Source organism: Eublepharis macularius, chromosome 5 (genome assembly GCF_028583425.1).
Source record: "Eublepharis macularius isolate TG4126 chromosome 5, MPM_Emac_v1.0, whole genome shotgun sequence".
In the NCBI taxonomy this organism is placed as follows: domain Eukaryota; kingdom Metazoa; phylum Chordata; class Lepidosauria; order Squamata; family Eublepharidae; genus Eublepharis; species Eublepharis macularius.
In genome coordinates, this window is record NC_072794.1 from 163,101,898 (window position 1) to 163,125,469 (window position 23,572).

The 23,572-nt window shown below is 45.0% G+C and overlaps 1 protein-coding gene across 1 annotated transcript; it reads left to right on the forward strand.

Annotated features, from left to right (window-relative positions):
* The first annotated feature begins 262 nt into the window (after window positions 1-262).
* Window positions 263-19,335, forward strand: OGFR (opioid growth factor receptor). The gene is made up of 8 exons (XM_054982031.1): window positions 263-517; window positions 4,719-4,766; window positions 7,103-7,165; window positions 9,191-9,278; window positions 12,945-13,023; window positions 14,373-14,439; window positions 15,768-15,916; window positions 17,153-19,335. The coding sequence occupies exons 1-8, from the start codon at window positions 266-268 to the stop codon at window positions 18,519-18,521; spliced, it is 2,115 nt and encodes a 704-aa protein (XP_054838006.1). The 5' UTR covers window positions 263-265; the 3' UTR covers window positions 18,522-19,335.
* Window positions 19,336-23,572: the final 4,237 nt, after the last annotated feature.

A 23,572-nucleotide genomic window follows, 5' to 3' on the forward strand; every position in this document is an offset into this window, starting at 1 on the left:
AAACGAGATTAAAGCACCGGCCGCCCGGCCCAGCCAATCACGTCCTCCCGCCGGCCCTTCCCAGCGTTCGAAAACGGAACGCGGAGCCGCTCACCAACGTTCGGAAGGGAGGCCCCCGGCCAATGAGAGAGCCCCGGGGGGGGCGGCGCCCTCGGACTTCCCCCTCCCCACGTGGCTTTCGCTTTGTACCGCCCCCGCTGCCGCCGCCGCCGCCGCCAGGGCTGCCGGGTGGCTTTTCTTTCGGTTTCCTTTCTTCGCGGCGGCGATGATGAGGATGGCGGCGCGGTTCAAGGGGCTGGAGGAAGAGCCAGGGAGTGAGGAGGACGAGGAGGAAGGCCCCTGGGAGTACGATTCCACCTGGGAAGACGAAGGAGGGGAGGAGGAAGAGGAAGGGAGAGGGGAAGGGCGCCTGGAGGAGGAGAGGAAGGAGAAGGAGGAATCGGAGGCGGCTTCAGACGCCCCAAAGCCTGGAAAGGCAGAGAAGCCCCGGTCGCCTCGGAGGGCCTTGGGTGGCCAGGTGAGAGGACTCGGTTGGGGGGAGAATGTGGCATGGGATCGAGAGAGAGAAGGATCTGGCATGCTCCTTTATTCTGCTTCAGGTTAAGGGTGCCAGCTCCTGGCTGGAAAATTCCTGGAGGTTTGTGGCAAGCGCCTAGGGAAGGTGGGTTTGGGGTAGGGGAGAGACCTCAGCGGGGTATAATGCCATAGGGCCCACCCTCCAAAGCAGTTGTTGCCTCCAGGGGAACTGATCTCTGCAGTTTGGAGATAAGTTGCAATTCCAGATCTCCAGGCCCCACCTGGAGGTTGGCAACCCTCGTAGAATCTATTCCCGCTGCTGTGAGCTTCCTCCCCTTCCCGATGTGGTTGGGCTAAAGTGTCATCTTTGGCTCTGATGGGGGGGCGGGTGCAGAAAGGAAGATAATTCCCAAATGTCCCCAGATTTCAAAAAAGAAACGCATTCTGCAAAACTACAAATATATTCAAGTGGTGCCCCCCCCCAACAGTGCAAGCACCACAAAGCCTTCTTGCATAGCAGCAGGGTTTTTTAAAAAAACATTATTATTTTATATGTAAAGAGTGTCTGTCAAGCTTGTGGCATTGATGGGAGATGGCAGGAGAGTGTTCGTTCACAGACCAGCGTGGATTCCTTCCACCAAAATAAATAATATTTTGTAGTGATTGGGGAAGGAAAAGTAGAACAGGAGTCCAGTGGTACACTGAAAGCTATCAAGATTGATTAGAGCGTAAAGGTTCCTAAGTCAGAGATCACTTCATCAGGTGTACAAATTTCAGCCACTTGGCAGATGTACTTACACTCCCGGTTGTGAGCAGCCAACGCAGGAGATGTTACAAAGAGATGCCAGTTTAAAACACAATCCAATTAAAAAAGTAACCAGACCTCTCTGGATAGTTGCTAGAGGTTACTGTGTACAAAGGTGGGTTAATCTGCTCCTTCAGCATCCTTATGCCACACTGCGCCTGTCAGTGGGTGGCCACTCCCGTTCGGCAGTTGAGGGAATTTGAGTTGTGGGACGGCAGTGGCGAAGGCCCTCCCAATGAGGCAGTGGCCAAGCTGGTGTCTGCAGCTGGGTTTCTCAAGGTCCGCCCTTTGCAACCTTCCATTTCAAACTACAGGTGTGAATTGCATTTTTAAGTACCGACATGTAGAAGTTTAGCTCCCCAGGATCAAAGTTCCACGTTATTGATTGTACAGACTTGCATTATATAATCGACCTTGAGTCTCCGTGAGAAAGGCAGTCTATAAATAATATAAATGAATAGTTTAAAAACACCCCGCAGCAGCCCCTGAGAGGCCTTGGTAGCTGGCATTAGTATGGGAAGATGTCCAGAGATGGATCCCCTTGTGAGCCACTCCCAGGAGAGGGAAGTCATTTAGGGTATGCTGTAGAGTAGTGAAAAGCAAAGACTGTAATAAATGCCAAGATTTCCTGCCCCATTTGCCGTTGCCTGCTTATTAGTGATTTGGATATCCTGTTTTGATTCTATTCATCAGTCTTAGTCAAGAAGTATTTCTTCTCTGGGATTATCTCCTCCCCCTTGTATTTTTTTCTGGCTGATGATAAAGTTCTCAGCTCCAAGTTGGGAAATTCCTGGAGATCTGGGCGGTGAAACCTAGAGAAAGTGGGGTTTGGGGAGGGAAAGGACCTTGGCATGGCATAATTCCATAGAGTCCCCCCCGCCCCCCCAAAGCAGCCATTTTCTCCAGGTGAACTGATCTCTGTGGCCTGGAGACCAGTTGTAATTCCGGGAGATCTCCAGCCACTACCTGGAGGCTGGCAACCCTAGCTGATGATAAATCTGTTTCATATGATTCGTCCACCTTCAGCGTTGGCTGTCAAGGAAAGCGAGTGGGCGGAAAGCCCACAAGAATATCATAGTCCTACTGAAAAGAAATAGAAACTTATAACTGGCTTTCATTTTGCTTTGTAACTCTATGAGAAGTGAAACTGAAATTGGAGGATACTTTCTGTATAAAGGCCGCAGAACTGTACCGGACTGCAACCTGAGTAGGTCTCTTCTTTGTCAGCAGTGCCGGGCGAAGTGAATTCCAGGTTTGTGGTTGGTGCTGTAGAATTATTTTCGGCCTCTGACGGGTTCGACTTGCCTCGTCGGAGAAAAATGCATGGAAGTGGAGGAGCAAAACCCTGGAAGCAGTTTTGTTGCTGTGCTCAGCCCCTGTATTAAGGAGGCAGTAAAATAGAAATTCCAGAGGGGTGTTAGTCTATTGTAGCAAAATAAAACAGAAGTCCGGGGGCTTTTTAAAGACCGGTGTTTTTTCAAGCATGAGCTTTCGTGAATCAATGAGCTCTGAGTCACGGAAGTTTGCTGGAGTAAATATTGAAAATGTCACCGGACTTCAGTCGAAAAAGAAATCCTGGACTTAAATTTTATTGTTCTATGGGAGGCCAAAACTGTTACTCACCTGAAACTGTTCCCTTCTGATTCTCTCCCAGTATTCTGTCTGTCCCACTTTAATTCAAATAGCATACATTTTATGTATATGGAAATTTAGATCTTGCATCTCTGCACTTCCAGGTGGCAAACAATACAATTACTTAAAAATACATCACCTTGAAATATAACCTCATGAATGAGTGGAGATTTAGACCCCGAGTTCCAATCCAATAACTACATAGCTTCTGCACTCGCTGTGCTACCATTAATATGTTCTTCTGTGGACAAACCCAAAAAGAACTTTTAATACGCAAGCATGAATTTAAGACTCAGTGCCTGCTTTGCAATATCAGTGTCGTCTATGAATTATATTTATTTGGGGAGAGGAGAATCAGATAAATGTACGGTTGTCATGCAAATGGAATTTTAACATCTTGCTCAGATTCTTTCCTTGGGCGGTGGCCTGAATTACCTGCAGAGCTGCAGAAAAAAAATCTAGCTCAGCTGTTTGCATGTATGTGGTCTTAGCACATGTGCTCTAAGACATCATGATGGGACGGCTTTGTTTGTAGTATTTAAAAAATGCCTGTGTAGTGAGAGCTGAGTGTAGTAGGTGTAGATACCATGACGCCATATGAAGCCCCTATTTGTAATAAGATGATGATGGAGGCGGCAGGTGCCCCATTCTTGCAGGATGCCCACAATGTGGCTTTTTGGGTTCGCACGGCCATCATCCAGATCAACCAACCAACCGTTTTCTTTCTCCATGCAGCTAATAGGTGTGGCAATTGGGTCTTGTTCCCCCAAAGCAGGAAAATGCAGGTCTGCCCTATTGGTGCTGCATGCAATGCTTCTGAGTTTTGTGATGGGACAGTAGTTTTTAGGAAAAGAGCAGGGCTGGATGGGGGAGAATATGAATGGGTGCTGCAACCTGGAAGGTAACGCCCTGTAGATTTCCTGTTGCCCTAGGGAATGGGGGTAGAAGATCTAGTGCCTCCCTGGACACAGCCCTGTTCTGAGGCTGGATATATACAAGCACCCAAATCACCTGCCAAACACAAGTGTTCCCTGGCAGTCGTCGAGTTTGAAGGAGGAGAAACATGGAGTTTCCTTTCTGTAGTGGGGCCCACCAGCTATTCTATCCACCAGCATAGCACAGTGGATAGAATATCAGGCTAGGATCCAGAAAGATCTGACATCTAATCTCCGCTTCTGCTTTGGAAGCTCACAGGGTGACCTTGGGCCAATTATACTTTCCGCTTGTCCTACCTCACAGGGTCGTTGTGGGGAAATGGAGGACGGGAGAATGATTTTCTAAGCAGGGTATAAATAAATGAATGCATTGAATGCATCATTGGGGTTGGGTATAATATCTGGTGCCAGTTTTCCAATGAGGGATTCTTTGAGAAGTAATGGAGCGCAGAGGAATCTTACATGGCTATTCCCATGGCAAAGCAGGGCTCTGACTCTGGAGAGTGGGAGACGCAGTCGTACTTCTGAATAGGAGCTACCTGGTTTTTACTCTGGTTCCACTTGGTCCTTCCTTCCTCTCTCTGGGAGTAGAGGCGTGCCGTTTGCATTTTGCAAGCCCCAAGAGAAATAATTCCCTGACCTGCTATTAGCTGTCCGCTATAGGGCAGAGGATCAAGGGGGTGCTTGGTGTAAATTGGCAGAGGCTGCTGTTTATTATATGTCTCTGTTTTTGAAATTTTCAGAGAGAGAGGCGGGAAAGGTACATAAGATTGTGCAGGGATCGAATTTGGTCAAAAGCTTTGTTTTAAAATGAGTATTTTTCTCTTCAGGAAGGACGAAGGCCAAATCGTTCTCCAATGAGCTTTGGAAGGTACAAGGTAAGAATTTAAAGGGGGGAAAGGGCTGTGATACTTCCTGGAAGCAGAAGGTTTATCTAAATGATTGCTCTTCCACAATGTTCGGTTTGATGTGAATTGGTATGACCGCAAGCAAGTAGGGTAGTTTGTTTCCCTTTCTCCAGAGCTGAAGGGTCAGTCTTGACCTGTGCAGAAATTCAATTAAATGCTTTTTTGGGAAAATGAGAGACCTTATAAGTGGAGTTCACCTGAGTAATTACAACAGCACAGCTGAAGTGCATTTAACAAAATCTCTTAATTCGCTTTGGGTCAGGTTGTCCCTGAGTGAAGTGGCTGCGTGAAGAGACCAAGCTGCAGACCTCAGTCCAGTTCAGATCTCTGCTTTGCAATTGCTCAATGCCATTTCGCAAAGCAGTAGATCAGGGCGGAGTAGGAATTCGAACCCAGGTTTCCCCATTAGTACTCTTTATTGTGTCTAAACTTACTTTAGTGTTTTAAGAGCACATATAGCCTATAAAACTCTTTATTGTGATAGGTTTATTAAATTTAAGAGTAGCTTAATCTTACTCAGATCATTATAAAAACCCCAAGGTTAAGACATGAAACAGTATCTTGCATACCCACATGCATGTCTCTTAATATGGTGTAATGTTCTGTTTTTGTTATTTTTCTTTTGTAAGCTGCCTTAGGCAGGATCTTGGAGAAGCAGCATAACGTTTTTTGAAGTAAAGTAAGAAATTACCAGCTAGGAAAAGGCCGCAAAATAGAGTTAGGATAGCAATACTAAAAGCATTGTCAATAAAAATAAAGTTTGTATCGTCAGGACTTGGAAGCAGTCTGTCCTCTCCGTGTTATCTGGAAGGAACTCTTCTTTTGAAAGAGCTCAGAAAGTAAACACGCCTGTAACTAAAACTGGAACCAGTGATGAAAGCGTTCGAGATGTGATATGAAGAGCAAACATTCTTTTCTCACACAGGCAGCTCGCAATATAAGATATTGGTTGCAAGTATCCTCTCAGATCCACAGACAAATCCCAGAAGCTTGAGAGAGGGTACACTTTTTTATTAAGGTTGACCCAGGAAATATCACAAAATTGTGTATAAGTTTTTGAGTTCTTTAGAAAATCACTAGGTGTGATGTTCAGTACAAAAAAGTGCGGGGGGAGGGTGACCTTGTACCGGTCACTCTCATTTTCAGCCTAGCTTACTTGGCAGAGTTTTTGTAAAATAGGAGGGGAGACTCGCGAATGCCACCTTTGGCCTCCTTGGCAGAAGAATAGGATAAAAACTTTGAAGAATAGGATAAAAACTTTGTCTGAAGTTGTGCAAACCCTTATCTCCCCTTATAGTAAGTCCTGATTTAAATTGTTAGATGTTAGTTGGCATATTCTGGCCTTTTAGTAGCATTGCACTAGTATGTTTTAGTTTTCGATTGGTCCTGATGGACTTCTTTTAATTTTGCAAATTAGTGTTTGTTATGAAATTATGTACCCACATATAGACTTGTTACGCTCTTGCTGTATTTTATATATGCTTTATTCTGGTCGCTTTTATCTCATTCCTCTCTGGTCGCTGACTGTAATAAAGAAAGATGAGATGAGTTTTTATTATTTATGTTTCATGCTCTTTCATATTTAAATGCCTTCTGTTTTGTAAGATGCTTTGAGCGCTTGGAAAGGTGGCATATAACTGTATAAAGTGATAATGTAATAAGTCAGTTTGGTTTTTGATTTCCTTTTCTTTTTTTCCTAATTCAGACCTCAAAACCATAGAAAGGGATACAGTGTCAAGCAAACCAATTACTTTGGTTTGCTAAAAATGTATAACTATGGGTTGAATTCAGCAACTTCTGACAAGTTGAATCCAATTTGTCCTTTCTGCTATGTCTTTCTTCTCTGGAGGATGTCTTTTGAGGTTGGAGGAAGACGTAGCAGAAGGCAGCCGTTACAGCCTACTCGGTCAAAGGGATCCATTCAGTCCAACCCTATGAAGGCCAAGTTTTGTTATCAAAAGTCATTCTGTTAACAGTGCAACTCTAAGCAGAGTTACACACTTTTAAGTCTGTTAACTTAGAAGTCCATTGCATTGTTGCTGATTCTGCACACGTCGAATAATGCACTTTCAATGCACTTTAGCTATCGTTTGGAAGTGGGTTTTTTGTTTCACACTTGAAAAATTCAGTTCCAAATGATCTCTAAAGAGGATTCGAAGTGCATTATCCAACGTGTGCGGAATCAGCCTGTGACTCTTTCTTAGCCAAAAACATGGAAGAGGACTGTCTCGCCCTCTTGGAAAGTTCAGTTTTAAGCGATTCCAGCTCTCCCCCAACCTGACTTTTGATTTCCTCTTTCCCCATAGAGCACAAGCAGACGGAACTGGATAGCTGCTAAAGATATGCAGAGATATAGGCATCATTACCCGGTAAGGGTTTGCGGCTGTCTGTTACTCTCTCTGACCGGCTTCGGAGACCAGTGGTGGAAGATGAGGTGGTTGGAATTCCCATCCCTCTAGACAAGGACGCATTACGTGGCAGAGTCAGGCAGATTTCTTGCTTGAACTAGATGACTCTGGAGGTCCCTTCCAATCTCTGTTTCTGTGAAAGCTTACAGCCTTCAAACTAAGCAAAAGAAAGATGGGAAGTAGTAATAAGATTTTTTTAAAAACGAGTGTGTCGCTTTCAAGTACGATGTACCGAATGGAGGTGAGGAAGGGAGTCACCTCCCCTTGAATTGGGGTGATTTGGGTAGCGGTCTGGAGCGAATTGATTTTGGGGTACCTTGGTACGGTGTTGAAATAGAAAAGAGTCCAGTAGCACCTTTAAGACTAACCAACTTAACTGTAGCATTAGCTTTCAAGAATCACAGTTCTCTTCGTCAGAAGAGAACTGTGATTCTTGAAAGCTGATGCTACAGTAAAGTTGGTTAGTCTTAAAGGTGCTACTGGATCCTTTTCCATTTTGCTACTACAGACTAACACGGCTAACTCCTCTTGGTATGGTGTTGTGTCACTTGTTCCTATTTTTGCTCATGAGACAATGACCTTATTACACAGTCAAAAGATTTTCTTCCTGCATTCATTTGCAAACGGCATTGTAATGGGGGTTCCGCACAGCACTCAAAATAGCACTATATTTCCCCATTTTTAATAGCCGGTCAGAAAACGGTGTTCTGGAATGTGCTGCTTTTGAAGCAAAGATAAGGGAAGTTGTGCGTGCAGAAATTCTTTCCGTACCTTTCCTAGTTGTGTAGTCTGAAGTCTGTTTTATTTTTCGCACGATATTTTAGTCTTTTTCCTTTTCTCTCTTTGAAAATGGATGTAGTGTGACTCTAGGAGGTTTTCCTTGCCGTAAAAATTTTAAATGGTTCATTGCCACTGATTTAAAGCATCAGTCTTCACAAGAAGGGGAATATTCCAAAATAAGAACGAGATGTTAAGTATTAAAACCATTCTTACGATAGCTTTTTTGACTAGTGTTTTCACCCTCTTAAATAATTTGATTTTATCTTCGAATATGGTTATTTCACCAATTTCAAATCACTTCTGAACAAATTAAATAGCACAAAACCCGATACCAATCCATGTAGGGGACCCCACCCCCACACCTCATCGGTCCTGTTATACCAATTGAAGCCCAGTGAAGTCAGTCAGTCAAGCAAGCCTTTATTGGCATATATAAAATATAAATTTTTAAATACAGAGACTCCATACAAAATGAGATTAAAATTACAGATAGGAACAGGGCAACACTGCAGCAAAACCAGTACAGAGTATTTATTACTTGTCAGGGCGTATAGCCATGGCACTGTAGAGAAACTTTGCTACTATTTCAGTTATTTCCCCATCTGGGTTGTCAAGCAGGAACTGAAAATCATCAGAAAACTCTGAAAGTTGGGCTAATATAGGATGTAGAAGATCCCGGCGTGGCGCCAGATAAAAAGAGCACTGGAGAAGAACATGGGAGACAGTTTCAACACAGCCCATCGAACAAGGACAACACCTGCTATAATAAGGAATCCCATGAAATCTGCCAGATAAAATGGCTGAAGGAAGAACATTAAATCCGGCCAGAGAAAAGGCTCTACGTAAATTGGGAGCCAGGAGCTGGTAAACATATACTGCTGGGAGACTTACATTAGGGACAATCCCTAAGTTTAGGGGAGAACAAGTTCTATTAGCAGAACCGTAGAGAGTTTGCAACTCTAATCCCAAAAGACTGGATTTTATTTTTGAGAAGGCCTCAGACTCAGATAGCAGGGATAAAGATTCTGTAGATAAGCTCAAGGAACTTATTTTAGCTTCAGTGCAGGCCGACCAACTAGAGCTGGCAAGGCCCTAGTGATGTAGGTGGCTGTTCTGTAGCTTCTTCCTTTAGTGTTTGTTGGAAAAAGTAGTGTATCCCGTGTGGAAAGACCTTTGCTCATGGCTCCTTCTCTCTGTCTCTCTCAGGATTTGGAAGAAACAGACACTGAAATCAAAGAGGACGAAATGTGGAATTTGAGCTTTTACAAAAACGAGATCTCCTTTGTGCCTCGCGGTATGTGCCTCGGTTTGGTTTTATTCTCCTGGGGAAATGGCTGCTTCCAGGATTCGGTTTTCCACTGGCCCTTGCTGTAGGAGTTAATTGCATTTCGTTAAAAAGCCTTTCGTGCCAGATGGGAAATGGCTGACAGAAGATAAACCCACACAAAAGCTGCCTAAGTGACAGCCCCGTCCGAAAAAACATGAAAGTTTCTTTCCTTTATCTGTTTCTGTGGGAGGCAACGTTTTAAACTGCGTGGGAAATCCATAGGGCACGGTTTCTGCAGTGAATAGGATTAATTTTCTTTTTCTGAAGATCCCATCTCCCTCTGGTACTTCTGAACTTTGCCTGTATCTGGATTAATCCTTGCTTGTTGTATCTTCACATCACATGAGTGTAATAATGAAAGCAAAGCTGGCTTCGGGCAGCATGTCTTTTGCAGTCTCCAAGTAGCGGGAATCCATTGAGAAGCTGAGAAAAGGAGGAGAGAGTCCTGATCTAAATTTAGCCCTCATGCGCTGGAGATACAGAGTTTCAACATGGAACTCCCAGCACTAATTGACTTGACAAGACCTGAGACAAACCCGAAAGCGGTGCGTTGTGCAGCTAGGCCTTCAAGAGTAGATTGCAAAGGGATAACCGTGTTAGTCTGTTGTAGCATTAAAAACCCCTAAGTCCAGTGGCTCATTAAAGAGTCACAACTTTTATGTCAAAATGAGCTTTTGGGAATGGCAGAAACTCACAAAAGCTCGTACTGAAATAGAGTATGACCCTGATCTACAAATCTAGAGGGGCATACTATAATGAGAAGTGTTGGAAATGTCAGAACACGGATGCAACATTTTATCACCTGTGGTGGACATGCAAGGAAGCAAAATATTGGATAGAGGCACATGAAGAAATGTAAAAGATATTAAAACTCAAAGATTCCAATGGATCTGAAAAAATATGCTATTCAATATTTTACCAAGTAAAATTGTAAAAAAATGCAGCAAAATAGAAAGCAGTGAAATGTCCAGACTTAAAGGAATGGAAGAATACATTAAGTGAGTATATGATGATGACAAAATTAACTTCTTTTATACGTAATAGACCGACTTTAGAATTTCAAGATAAGTGGGAGACTTTTTTTAATTATATAGCTGAGAACAAAATTAAGTTGACGAAAAGAGTGATAGAAGGAAAGAGTTAAGTAATACATGCTTATAATAAAATGTTATTAGTTGATAAAAATGTTATCAGATTTGAAGATAGATGGTAAAGATAGAACAAGATATTTAAATAGAAGTCTAGTGGCACCATTAAGACCAAGCAGCTTTATTGCGGCATAAGCTTTCGAGAACCACAGCTCTCTTCATCAGATACAGACTAACACGGCTAACTCCTCTGGATCTTAAATAGAAGTGAAAGATTAAGAGTGCAATCCTATGGTGAGTTACTCCAGTCTAAGCCCATTGAAGTCAATGAGCTTAGACTGGAGTAACTCTCTATAGGATTGCACTGTAAAAGTACATTTAAGTAAGATCCACTTAAATGTATGTAGTTTTTATTTTAGGTTTATAGGATTATAGTGTATATTTTATGTATGTTTGGAAATTAAGCTAAAATATATTTTAAAAAATTAAAATCTGGAGGGGCATTCGGGACTCATGGCGGATATTTATTACTTGAGGACAATTCCTTCTCCTTGTTGCAATGGCTTCTAACACCAAGCCCAGGAGAGCTGTTTTACATTGGTCACCCTGCTGTGAGGATACAGTCCCGGATCTTGGATTTCTCCCCCAGGCCCGTGAAAATGGGGCACAAAGCAAATGGGCGCCCAGCCTAACAGAAAGGAGTTGGTTGATGGCTCACAATCAAAAGGGTCTCATTCTACATGTGCTTTGAGGTCTGTGTGTGGCAAGGGGAGGCAGACCTTGTTTCTTAAGTAGTTTCCAGAGCTTTGGGAGACGCTAGTCATAAAATGGCAGCTTGTACAAAACGGCATTTCAGAGCAGGTCTGCAAAGCTCCGATGGGGAAATCTTTCCTTTGCCGTTTTCCTCCATTGCAACTTGTTCTGCAGAGGAAAAATACAGCTATCTTCGTGTTTTCTCCCGGAAGGGGAAAATAGTAGCTTTGATGCAGGCGGAAAGGGTCTGTAACAGATAGGGGGAAATGCTGTTTTCCCGTCCAGAGCCAAGGTAAGCATGCATGTGCCTGATTCTCCTCTGCAAAAAAAGAGAGAGCTGCTCTGGTCGCTTTAAAGAAGAGGATAAGAAAGTGCTGGTAATGGTTTGGAGAGGGACTGTTACTTATGAGGCAACGCCTACCCCTGGTATAGGATGTTTGTTTATTTCACTTATGCCCTGCCTTTTCCTCCAGCAAAGACCCACAGCAGCTTACGTCATTCTCCTCTGCTCCATTTTTATCCACACAACAACCCTGTGTGGTAGGTTAAGCGGAGCCCGTGTGACTGGCCCAAGGTATCCCAGCAAGCTCCTGAGGCAGAGTGGGGATTTGAACCTGGGTCTCCTAGTTACCCAATCCAACATGCATAGAAACCTCTACACTGCACAGTCTCATGGCACATGCACCATACTATGGCATGTATAGGGCATCATCATATACATTTTGTCTTGCCTGGAGAGCTGTTTTCGTGCTCTGATTTTTCTGTTTGGCATTCAGTGGTAATGTTGCGTCCTTGGAGAGCGGTAGAAGACTAAAGTTCAACAGTTGCTTGTGTTGATGTACCTAGTTATATGGGCCAATAGTCTTGAGTCACTTCCCAGTTCCTTGGCCACCTCTTCCCTTCCTGCCCCTACAAATGATAAGCTAAAGATTGCTTTGGATACTTGCGGAGGGCTGTGGCTCAGTGGAAGAGCTTCTGTTTTGCATGCAGAAGGTGCCAGGTTCAATCCCCAGCATCTCCAGTTAAAAGGACCAGGTAGGGGATGTGAAAGATCTCCACTTGAGACCCCGGAGAGCCACTGGCAGTCTGAGTAGACAATACTGACCTTGATGGATCTGCAGTCTGATTCGGTAAAAGGCAGCTTCGTTTGTGTTCCTTTATTCAACTTTTCTCACAATTTTGTTATATCCCAGAGCTCCCTCCCAGCATTCAATGGCCAGCACTGTTTTCACTCCTATCTCTCATTTCTAGTACATTTTTATCTAGTGCATCGTTCTCCCAGGAACTCAGGGAAGCTTATGCTGTTCTCCCTTCGTTCCTTTCACGCTTACAACAGCCCTATGAGGTGGATTACGTTGAGAGAGTAACTGATACAAGATCACCCAGCAGGTTTCATGGCTCAGTGAGAATTTGAACCCAGGACTCTCAGATCACAGTTGGGCGCTCTAGCTACTTCACTGTTCACACTGTGCTGAAAGAGTCCAGTAGCACCTCACAACATTTGTGGGAGGGTATGAGCTTTCGTAAGCCACAGCTCACTTCTTCAGATACCAGTGAAGAAGTGAGTTGTGAGTCACAAAAGCTCATACCCTACCACAAATGTTGTGAGTCTTATAGGTGCTACTGGACTCTTGCTCTTTTCTACTGCTACAGATAGACTAACATGGCTACCCATCTTGATCCATATTGGGCTGTTCATTGTCCGTGGATAGTTGTCTTCTCCTGAAGTCATCTGAAAGAACGTATAATTTTTTCCCAGCTTCCCGATCCAATGTTTTATTTTGTTTTCCAGGCCTCCATATAGAAGACCTCCTTGAGACTTGGCAACATGATTATGCAGTTATGGAAGAAAACCATTCATACATTCAATGGTCAGTGCATCATTTTATGCAGTGCATAAAATATGCATTGCATATTTTAACAGCACGTGAAAAGGGGCTGCTCTTTGCTCTCGATATTTGGACAAACCCTCTCCGTCCTTTCCCCTCTTTCTTTCAGAGGGTTGCTAAAGTCTGTGCTAGAGCATCCTTCAGAAGTGTGGCAGTAGCATAAGATGAGCCCTGCTGTATCAGACAAGCGGTCCGTCTAGTGCAGTGTCCCGTGTGGCAACCACAGTTGCCCTGGAAGGCCAACAAACAGGGTGTAGAGGCCAAGGCTTCACTTACGTTGCTCCCAATGTCTGCCTGACCCAGCCAGTAATGAAAAGTATAAGGCTGTTTACATTCCTGGCTGCCACTAGAAATCCCACCACCCTTCGATAAGACTTAAGAGTTATAATGGAAGTCTGAGTGTCGTTTTCGGACTGCTGCTGTAAAGGCCCCTTCCCAGTTCTCACAACGCCAAACTGTTCTGTGTTCAGTTTGGCTTTCTCCGGTCCCTGTTCTCTGCCCCTCACCCCTAAAATCAGGAAAACTTGAATTTTGACCATAATTTTGTAAAACCCTAGCCTTCCTCCAAGAAGCTCCGATCCACTTACGTAGTTCCCCTCTCCTCCATTTTATCCCTGTGACAACCATGTGAAGCTAAGTGCACAGCTGGCCCAGTGAATCTTACGACTGGGAAATGATTCGAACTTGGCCCTCCCATTCTTTTCCCATCCATAGATTCTTGTCCTGAGAGCTTGGGATGTGAAGGGGTATAAATGTCAATACATACAACACCCTGGAAACGAGAGCTCTTGGATATGTCTATCCAAAACTAAGATTTCCACACAAGCTGAGCAAATCAGTACAAACCTGGGCAGTCGGTACAGAGTGTATTTTTAAGTGTCTCTTACAAACAGCTTCTGCACATCCTGATCTGGAAGAACAGGTTGAGCTGTGCACTCAGGGCTTTTTTTCAGGGGGAACGCGGGGGAACGGAGTTCCGGAACCTCTTGAAAATGGTCACATGGCTGGTGGCCCCGCCCCCTGATCTCAAGACAGAGGGGAGTTTAGATTGACCTCGGCACGGAGGGCAATCTAAACTCCCCTCTGTCTGGAGATTAGGGGGCGGGGCCACCAGCCATGTGACCATTTTCTCTGAGGGCAACCCACTGAGTTCCACCACCTCTTTTCCCAGAAAAAAAGCCCTGTGTGCACTCATCTAAACAGTCTTGATATTGTGTCTGTCCCAAGACAGCTCCCCCCCCCCAGACTTTTAATTTTATTCTGTGATTGATCAGTGCCTTTTTGTCTACCCCACTTTATTAATTTGACAGCAACATTTTCCTGCCTTTCAGGCTGTTTCCTTTACGTGAACCGGGGATGAACTGGCGTGCAAAGCTTCTCACGCTTAAAGAGATCCAGGTAAAATTTTTGACTTCAGTGGTTTAGCCAGAAGTCTCTTGGATATGGGATCATCTCAGGCGTTGTGCATCTTACTGGAGTGTGATTTCTTGGTTTCCCCTCTGCATCCCAGAACTGACCAAGAAACCTGGAGAGAGGAAGGGTGGGCTGAGGAACCAGTTCTTGCTATCGTCAGCTGAAAGGATTGGGTAAAAGACTTCTACCTGATCCCCTGGAGAGCTTCTGCCCATCAGAGAAGACAATGCTGACCTTGACAGACAGTGTGTGTGTGGGGGGGGGGGCTTTTTGTGGAATGGCACTTCCTGCGGCAGCAGTATTTCCAGGAATCATTGCAATCGGCATAGAATCGTAGAGTTGGAAGGGATCTCCAGGGTCATCTAGTCCAACCCACTGCACAGTGCAGGAAATTCGCAACTTCCTCTGCCCCCCTGCCACACACACTCCCCGTGGCCCCTGCTCCATGCCCAGAAGATGGCAAAACACTGTCAGGATCCTTAGCCAAACTGGCCTGGAGAAAATTGCTTCCTGACCCCAAAGTGGTGATCGGCGTTTCCCTGGGCATGTCAGAAAGGGCCACAAGAACTAAGCACTGATGTAATCCTTCCTGCCCTCCCTCATGATCTGCCTAGGTATTTTATCATGCTAGTTAAGAGTCACCTAATCATGGATTTGCAGCTAGAAGATCGTTAAAGACCTTTACCTCCTGTAGACATTCTGCAGGGATGGCTTTCCTCGTCTTCCTCCTCTCTGCTGGACGTTGCCGACTGTAACATGGCTGCTGCTAATCCTTCCTGTATTAGTTTGTTCACCCATTAATTTACTAAAATGTGCAGGCTGCTTTTCAGTCAATTCCAAAGTGGAATACAGTATAAACAAAAACAATAAAAATGACAGTGCCATAATAATAAAACAACAATAAAAACATTATTCAGTGTTGTTACTGCAGCAGTTATTGTGGGGGGCAGTCCAGATCTAAAACATACTCATTAAAAGGCTATAGTAAATAATAACATTTTCAGGCTTTTCTCCACCCAGAAACACTGAATAGTAAGGGTATGGCAGATTGCACAGGGAAGGGTGTTCCGTGGTTCTTGGGCCACTGCTGGGAAGGCCTTGCACAGTGACCAGTCTTGGAGATGGAATTTGAAGCAGGCTCTTGGTAGCTAACCTCTTAGTCGGGGTGGTGGATATGGGATACTCTCAGAAGTAACCCGAACATAATAGGTTCCCGTGCAAGTTTTTCTCCATTCTGTTCCCAGAGTTTCTTCCTCTGCTTTGATCAGTGTGTTCCAGATATGGGCCATCTGACATTTTTGGTTGCATTTTAGGCTTTCAAGAAATCTAAGGATGTCATGGACACGTTCGTCCGAGCTTACAAGCTCATGCTGGGTTTTTATGGAATTGAGCTGACAAATGAAGAAACGGGCGAGTTGAGAAGAGCGGACAACTACTTTGAACGGTTCTGGAACCTCAACCAGTGAGTTGTTTGACTGATTGCCGTATGTGCTGAGTCATACCTGTGCACGTGTTGCTCGATGGCTTGATGCTTCGGTGACTTGCACTTGGTTTCGGGTCTGTTTGCAGGTTCCCCATGGCCCGTGTGTGACAAAGAGTGGCTTTGTGTGGGTACATGTTTGGTAGAAGCCAGTGCGCTTGAGTGCTTAAGAATGGGGCTGGGGTGCAGGGGGAGGTTGGTTTCTGCCGCTGTAGGGATACGTGTGAGCATGGATGAGTGATTTTTGGCCTCTGTGTGTGATCTGAACGGGCATGGTTCCCCAACATGGCGCCCAGGGGCACTTCCCCTGGCTTTGCTCACCTTCTCAGAAAGTGGGTGGGGCCATTGTAAGAAGGTGCTTTGGCTATCCTATGTATAGGAAAGGGTTTTCCATGGCTGGAGGATCAGGGGGGGGGGCTAGTAAGCAACCTGGTTTGTGGTTTTATTCCCCCTTCAGTCTTTCCTTTCTCTTCTTTATTTCCCATTCTCTCTTTCCTCTGCTGTCTTGGGCTTTTCTTTTTCTTCCCCTTCTGTGATTCTTATCCAAAGTGAGGAGGGGAGGTATTGGGTTTGGCTCTGCCCCATGTGGATGCCTTTTTGGGGTATCACTCCCCACCTCTCAAAATTCCAAAGGTGCCCATAAGCTAAAAAAGGTTGAGGGAACCCCCCCCCCCCCCGTATTAGCACAATGAGACCTGTAAAGCATTTTTCAAAGCTGAAGTGGAATTTCTGTGTTCTCTTGTGTACTTGCATTCACTGTGAACCCTGGGATTTTGTGCCATGTGTCATTCTTTCATTGGCTCTATGTTGGATTTGCACACCTTTTTGCCAGAGCTGTCTGTGGCTGTGTACAGCTTAAGTGCAATTGGCATCCCACAGGTAAGGTGGCACTGCACTGCCTGTAAGACATTGCAACAGACAACTTACTGTGTCTCCAGAATTTGGGGCTCTTAGAGCCTGACTACAATGAATCTAGCAAAATCAGAAAGAGTCCAGTAGCACCTTTAAGACTAACCAATTTTATTGTAGCATAAGCTGTCGAGAATCAAGTTCTCTTCGTCAGATGCATGATACAAATCATGCAATCAATGAATCTAGCGTGAGCTTTCATGAGTCACAGCTCACTTCTTCAGATGCATAAGACCCTTGGCTTCCGTCTCCCTAGTCCTGTGGTCAAGACAATCATACCCTTTTTTTCTCCTCTTTCTTTCATTGCAGGTATAGCCATAACAATCTGCGCATCACTCGTATCTTGAAATGCTTGGGAGAAATGGGGCTGGAACGTTATCAGGTGCAGCTTGTGAAGTTCTTCCTGACGGAGACACTAGTGAATCAGATGCTCCCACGTGTTAAAAGAAGCGCTTTGGACTACTTCGTGTTCACCGTCCGGGATAAACGGAAGCGGCGGGAGCTAGTATATTTTGCATGGCAGCACTTCACGCCAAAGCACGAGTTTGTCTGGGGGCCCCGAAAGAAACTCCTGGAATTTAAGCCTCCGTCTCCAGAGCTTCATAACAACGTGGCCTTGGAGGAAGAGCAAAAGCCTGCTAAAGATGGAGCAGGAGCGGGTTTGGGACAGCAGAAATCCCATTTGCCACATGAGACGTCCATAGTTGAGAACGCTGTCGGTAGATCCAGCGATGACGTGAGGACGAAGCCTGGCTCGGACAGGGATGCTGCAGAACCCCAGCCAGGGCTTGGAAGCGAACCTAAGGCTCCAGGAAAGATGGAGGAACCTAATTCTGGGCCGGCAGCCAATGTCAAGTCTGAAGGGGAGGATGTGAAAGAAGGTTCAGAACTGGACAGAAAGGACCTCACCGGCGATTGCGGAAGCAGCGGCAGCGGAGCGGACGGCGAATCACTCAAGGAATCCAAGAAGAGGAAGTTGGAAGCTAACAAGCTGAGTGGAGAAGGAGTCGGGTTATCAAGATCTCCCATTGACATCGAGAAGATCTCTTCTAACCTAGAAGAGGTGGTGATTGATCACGAAGGGCCAGGTAGCCTTCAGCTGATGGAGAATTCTAAGCCATTGATACCAGAAGGAAACGGTGGAGACAGGCAGGATTTAAAGGAGGCTGACTCGGTCAGAGCCATGGTTAAAAGACGGAAAGTCGATGAGATGGCATCTGAGGACAGTGTGGCAAAAACAGCCCAAGAGCCGGACACCGAAGCGACTTCCTTCGAAAGCCAGGTGCCAAGTATCAAAGTCCCCAGCTTTGAGAAGACAGAGGAAGTGAAAATAAGCACCAGTGTTCCTGTAGAAACTCAGCATGGCACTAAAACTGCAGGCGATGTGAATATTTTGGTTGATTCCAAAACTTGTACTGCTAAGTCCGGTGAACCCTCTGGTGATTGCGTGCCAGATAAACCTGACGAGAGTGTAACTACCTCCACGATAGAAGGCGAAGGAGCACAGTCCTGTTTAGCTCCGATAATGGATACAAAAGACAAAGAAGGTGCTTCAGGACAGGAAGAGGGGGAGATGAAAGGAAAGGCTGAGGATGCGGCCGATCTCAGTGAAGTGGTCAGAGCCACAGAGAGTGTCTCCACCCTAGCAAAGCCAGACGAAGGGAGGAATCCCAGATAAAAAAGACTTCTGAAGGCAGGTGGCAGTGTATTTACACAAGCACAGAATAACTCCAGTCCACTGCCTGTGGGGTATGCGTGTGTGAGCCAAGCTACAAGAGACAAATTCCACGAGGAGGAGCACGTGAAGTTAGCCAGGGATGTTAGCCAGGAAGCCGAGTTTTAAAAGAGATTGGAAGGCTTTGTTAATCTCCCCTCTCTACAGAGGCAGGGAGATGGCCGCTCAGAGGGTTTGTTCATTTCCTCTTTGCCTCCAGAAGGTTTTGTCAGTTTCACTTCCCCTTTTAAGAGGCAAGGAAGAAATAAACCTGAGCAGGGTTCTCCCCTGGCTCTGTAGAGAGGGGAAATTGACAAAGCTTTCCAATCTCTTTTAAAATTCGGCTTCCCTGCTAACATTGCGACTCCCTACATGTGAGCGTCCTCGTGGCATTTGTCTCTTGTAGCTCAGCTCTATGTGTGTGTATGTTTTCCTAGTTGATGTATGCGGGGGGAGGGGGGCGTTTGCATTGTGGGGTCTTATTTGTATGTGTTTAGAGTACCAAAGTGGGTTATCTTGACTGAGGGGGAAGACAACGACTTGAGGATGACAAGTTTCCATTCTAAGTTAGTCTCATGTATACTTTTATTCCCCTTCTTAATTCCATCAAATGATTTCATACGTCTCGGGTTTAAAAATATAAATTTGGGCGGATCCAGAGCAACTAGCTTCAGGTTTGATGATTTAAGCCACTTTCTGGGCTGTTTTCTTTTTTCAATGTTAATAACTTATCCAAAACAATCTATTGTTAAATTAACGTTTTATTAAATAACTTTTGGATGCAAACACTCTTCTAGCTTCCTTTCTTCATCTTTAAGCCGTACACTATGGTCTCCAAAATAAATGATCAATTGCACAGTCCTAAGCATGTATACTTAGAAGTCTCATTGAACTCAATAGGATCTACTTCTTCCCTAATAGTAAAGAATCCAGTATCACCTTAAAGACTAACCAACTTTATCGTAGCATAAGCTTTTGAGAACCACAGCTCTCTTCATCAGATGCTTATGCTACAATAAAGCTGGTTAGTCTTAAAGGTGATACTGAACTCTTTACTATTTTGCAACTACAAACACAGCTAACTCTTCTGGATCTATGATCAGGTAGCAGAGGCGCCTCCTCCCTGTTGCCCCATTGCAGGTGAAGAGGAGCAGCTCTGCTAAGCTGGGCTTGCTCAAGACAGCGAGTAGCCAGTGATGCATACAAGACTGCCCACCTGTCTGCCCTTTTCACCTTTCCGTTGGTGGAGGCTGGGATAGGGGTGGGACAAATGGCTGGTAGGTGGTTCCCACCTTGAAAGAGCTGCTGCCAGAGGAACAAGCAAGTGTCAACCTTCCTGAATCGCAGGCCTCGTGCCAGGGGTAGATGTAATTATAACTCTTGGTTGATGCACAGTGTGAATGTGTCTCTCCGTGAGCTGTGGAGTGAATACCAGCAGCGCGTAAAAGCCTCTCCCCAGCTTTCCGTTTTCATTCACATTATCAAGGGGTTTTGTGAGTTTATTGCAATGCAGAAAATCCACACAATGTAATATTCATTGCAGAATATACATTCCTAAGAACATGTACTTTATTGAGATCTTGGAAGCCAGAAATAGTAGAGTAAGACTTCCAGCAGCTAAAGGGTGTAGTTTCAGTGTCCCCCGTAGCACCTTATTTATTTATTTGATTTCTGTTCCACTCTGCCCACAGGCAGCTCCAAGTGGATCGCAACATTTTAAAATACACATTAAATAGAATAGAGAGCCAGTTTGGTGTAGTGGTTAAGAGCGTGAGACTCTAATCTGGAGAGCTGGGTTTGATTCCCCACTCCTCCACTTGAAGCCAGTTGGGTGACCTTGGGTCAGTCACAGCTCTCTGGAGCTCTCTCAGCCCCACCCGCCTCACAGGGTGTTTTGTTGTGGGGATAATAATGGCATACTTTGTAAACCGCTATGAGTGGGTGTTAAGTCATCCTGAAGGGTGATATATAAATCGAATGTTGTAATAAAATTTTGCAGCAATATAACATTAAGAACACATCGATTATAACACAGCCATACACATTTTGTCCTACCCCCTCAAATTAAATAACCTGTGGGGCAGGTGGCCAGTCATAGATGTTTACATAACCCGAGGGGGGGCATATACTCTCCCCCCCCCATGGCAGGAGACCAATAGAATACCTTAAGTGGCCCGCCTGCCTCAACCACCGAATGCTTGCCAGAACATCTCCGCCTTGCAGGCCCAACAGAAGAATGAAAAGTCCAAATGGACCCATGTTGACGCAGACAGAGAGTTCCACCAGGTTGGGGCCTTATTCTTCTCCCAAGACTAGCAAAGTAAGTTAGGATTAAAGCCACAGAATAAATTGTATGTAAAATCAGTCAGGAAAATTTGCATCATTTACACACATTGCAAAATGTGACTTCTTGGAATTCAGGTTGCGTGGCATGGAATTTTGAACACACTTGTTGGATTCTTTTGCACACTATGTCAGTGCTGTGATTTGGAACAGCTAAAATAGCCCCTTCCCTTAAGCTGGTGGGCAGGATTGTGTATCAAATGCTCCATTTATTTGATTTAGAATTGCATACCTGGTTGAGACCCAGAAAAGTAACTGGGAGGGGTGGGTTTCCATGCAAAAAGGGGTTAATTGCTTTCCTCCTAAGCCTTAACTCTGGCATTTGTAAGTCATTTCACAAGTATGGATCAGGCTGCTTTGAACAGTGTATCACAGCTATCAAAGCACAGAGATGGCCCTTTTTGTCTAGATCAGTGTTTCCCAGCCAGGGTTCTGTGGAACCCTGGGGTGCCACATGATATCGTCAAGGGTTCTGTGAGAGCATGGAACGAATGAATAAATAAAAATTCTGAAATACCATGAAAAATTCCAAATATCCCTCAAAATATTGCAGTTATTGAGGTTATATAAGATGATAGACAGACGTTCGATTTATGTACCGCACTTCAGGACAACTTAACACTCGGAGCGGTTTACAAAGTATGTATTATCCTCACAACAGCAATCACCCTATGAGGTGGGTGGAGCTGAGAGAGCTCCGAGAGAGCTGTGACTGACCCAAGGTCACCCAGCTCGCTTCAAGCGGAGGAGTGGGGAACTCAAACCCGGCTCTCCAGATTAGAGTCCCACACACTCTTAACCACTACAACAAACTGGTAGGTAGATAAGCATGTGCACACACACACATTTAACAAATAAACTTCCTTGATAATTTAGCATTGAATTTCCTTGCCGTCAACCTTTTCTGGCTTGTAAAACTTTTCATAGGCGTTCCAAGGGATTTAAAAAACTAATTTAGGAGTTCTTCCATGGGGAAATGGTTGAGAAACACTGGCTTAGATTTTTACAAACTTCATCCCCCAGTTCTTCCTTGTTGCGTACCAATTGCTGACAGATGTAAGGTTAAGTGAATATTGGTTAAGTGAATATCACACACCTACGCTGCTTGGATGACAGGATCTAGGCTTTCCCACCCATTCACTAGCCAGCAAGGGCATTTGGAGAGTGGTGTGCTCCCCTGTTCGTTTACATTATTTATCGTCTGCTTTTCTAATTGTTCTCTTGCTTAATCTTTTTTGTTTCAATTAAACGTATTTCAAAAACTCTTAAGGAACAGGATGCTCCTCTAGAATTTCTTGCTGCTTGAGGAATGGTGGTGGGCCGGGAGGAATAATGGAAGTAGTTTTGATGCTGGCATTTGGGAGGTTCTCCTGTTTCAGCTTCATCATCCTAAAAAGCATATGAATTAAAAATCCTCTCTTGTATTCATACTGTAATTTTTAAAATAATTGCTAGTTACACTTTGATTTCCAGTTACAGCGGTTATTAGTTTCATAGACTGTAAACAGCTGCAGCTGCATACAGAAAGGCTGAGATACATCTGGATGCTCCATGGCTGCCACCACTTCCTCCCCTTGGGAAGAGAGGCGCAGCCAAGCTACAAGTGACGCCTGACACAGGTTGGACACTTGTCAGCTTCCCTCAAGTTTTATGGGAAATGTAGGCGTCCTGGTCTTACAGCTTGGCTCTCCATTTAATTGAAGTTTACAGAAACCCCCCTTACACGCACACACCCAGCAGAGGGGAAGGGGGGCGCCCAGCGAGAGCCCGACACCTGCACTCCCCTCCTGACCGCATGTTCTCCCTCCCATAGACTACCAATCTGTAAACTTTAATTAAATGGAGAGCCAAGCTGCAAGACCAGGACGCCTACATTTCCCATGAAAACTTGAGGGAAGCTGACAAGTGTCCAACCTGTGTCAGGCCTCACTTGTAGCTTGGCTCACAGCTGGTTGCCCGAGGTTATGCTGTCCCCATCTCCGTTGCGGAGTGCTCTCATTCGCAGAAGTCAGCGCAGAAAGGTCCAGGGATTAGCCCGTGAACAACCACTAGAGCCAAGCAGTCTCACTGGTGACTGCTAAGGACGTTAGAGCCGCTGGGATGCATCAAGCCGATGGTCCATCTTGCTCAGCATCTTCTTTCCTTGCGATGATCAAGAGGATGCCCTGGAAGGCCTAAAAAAGAGGGCACTGAGGCCGGCGATGCCTCCTGCTGCTGCTCCCCAGCAACATGCTTTCTGAGCAACTGTACCTCTGAGCATGGAGGTCCCATTCAGCCATTACAGCTAACAGAGTTATTGATAGGTGTATGTGTGTGTTATATGCCATCAAGTCGCCTCTGACCTATGGCGAGCCTATGAGTGAAAGACCTCCAAAACATCCTATCATCAACAGACTTGCTCAGATCCTGCAAACTGGAGGACGTGGCTTCTTTTATCGAGTCCAGCCATCTCCTTTTAGGTCTTCCTCTTTTCCTGCTGCCTTCCACTTTTCCTAGCATTATTGACTTTCCCAAAGAATCTTGTCTTCTCGTGATGTGACCAAAGTACAATAGTCTCAGTTTGGTCAATTGATAGATGTGTCCTCCCAGAATTTGTCTAATCCACCGAAGAGAGAATTCCCCAAGTGAATCGTTCATAGTGCAAAGATGTGTTTTCTATTGTAGGTCCACAC

Coding starts and splice junctions, on each gene's coding strand:
- OGFR (XM_054982031.1), top strand. CDS start 266: ATGATGAGGATGGCGGCGCGGTTCAAGGGGCTGGAGGAAGAGCCAGGG. Junction 14,440..15,767: donor TCACGCTTAAAGAGATCCAG/GTAAAATTTTTG, acceptor GTTGCATTTTAG/GCTTTCAAGAAATCTAAGGA. Junction 15,917..17,152: donor CGGTTCTGGAACCTCAACCA/GTGAGTTGTTTG, acceptor CTTTCATTGCAG/GTATAGCCATAACAATCTGC.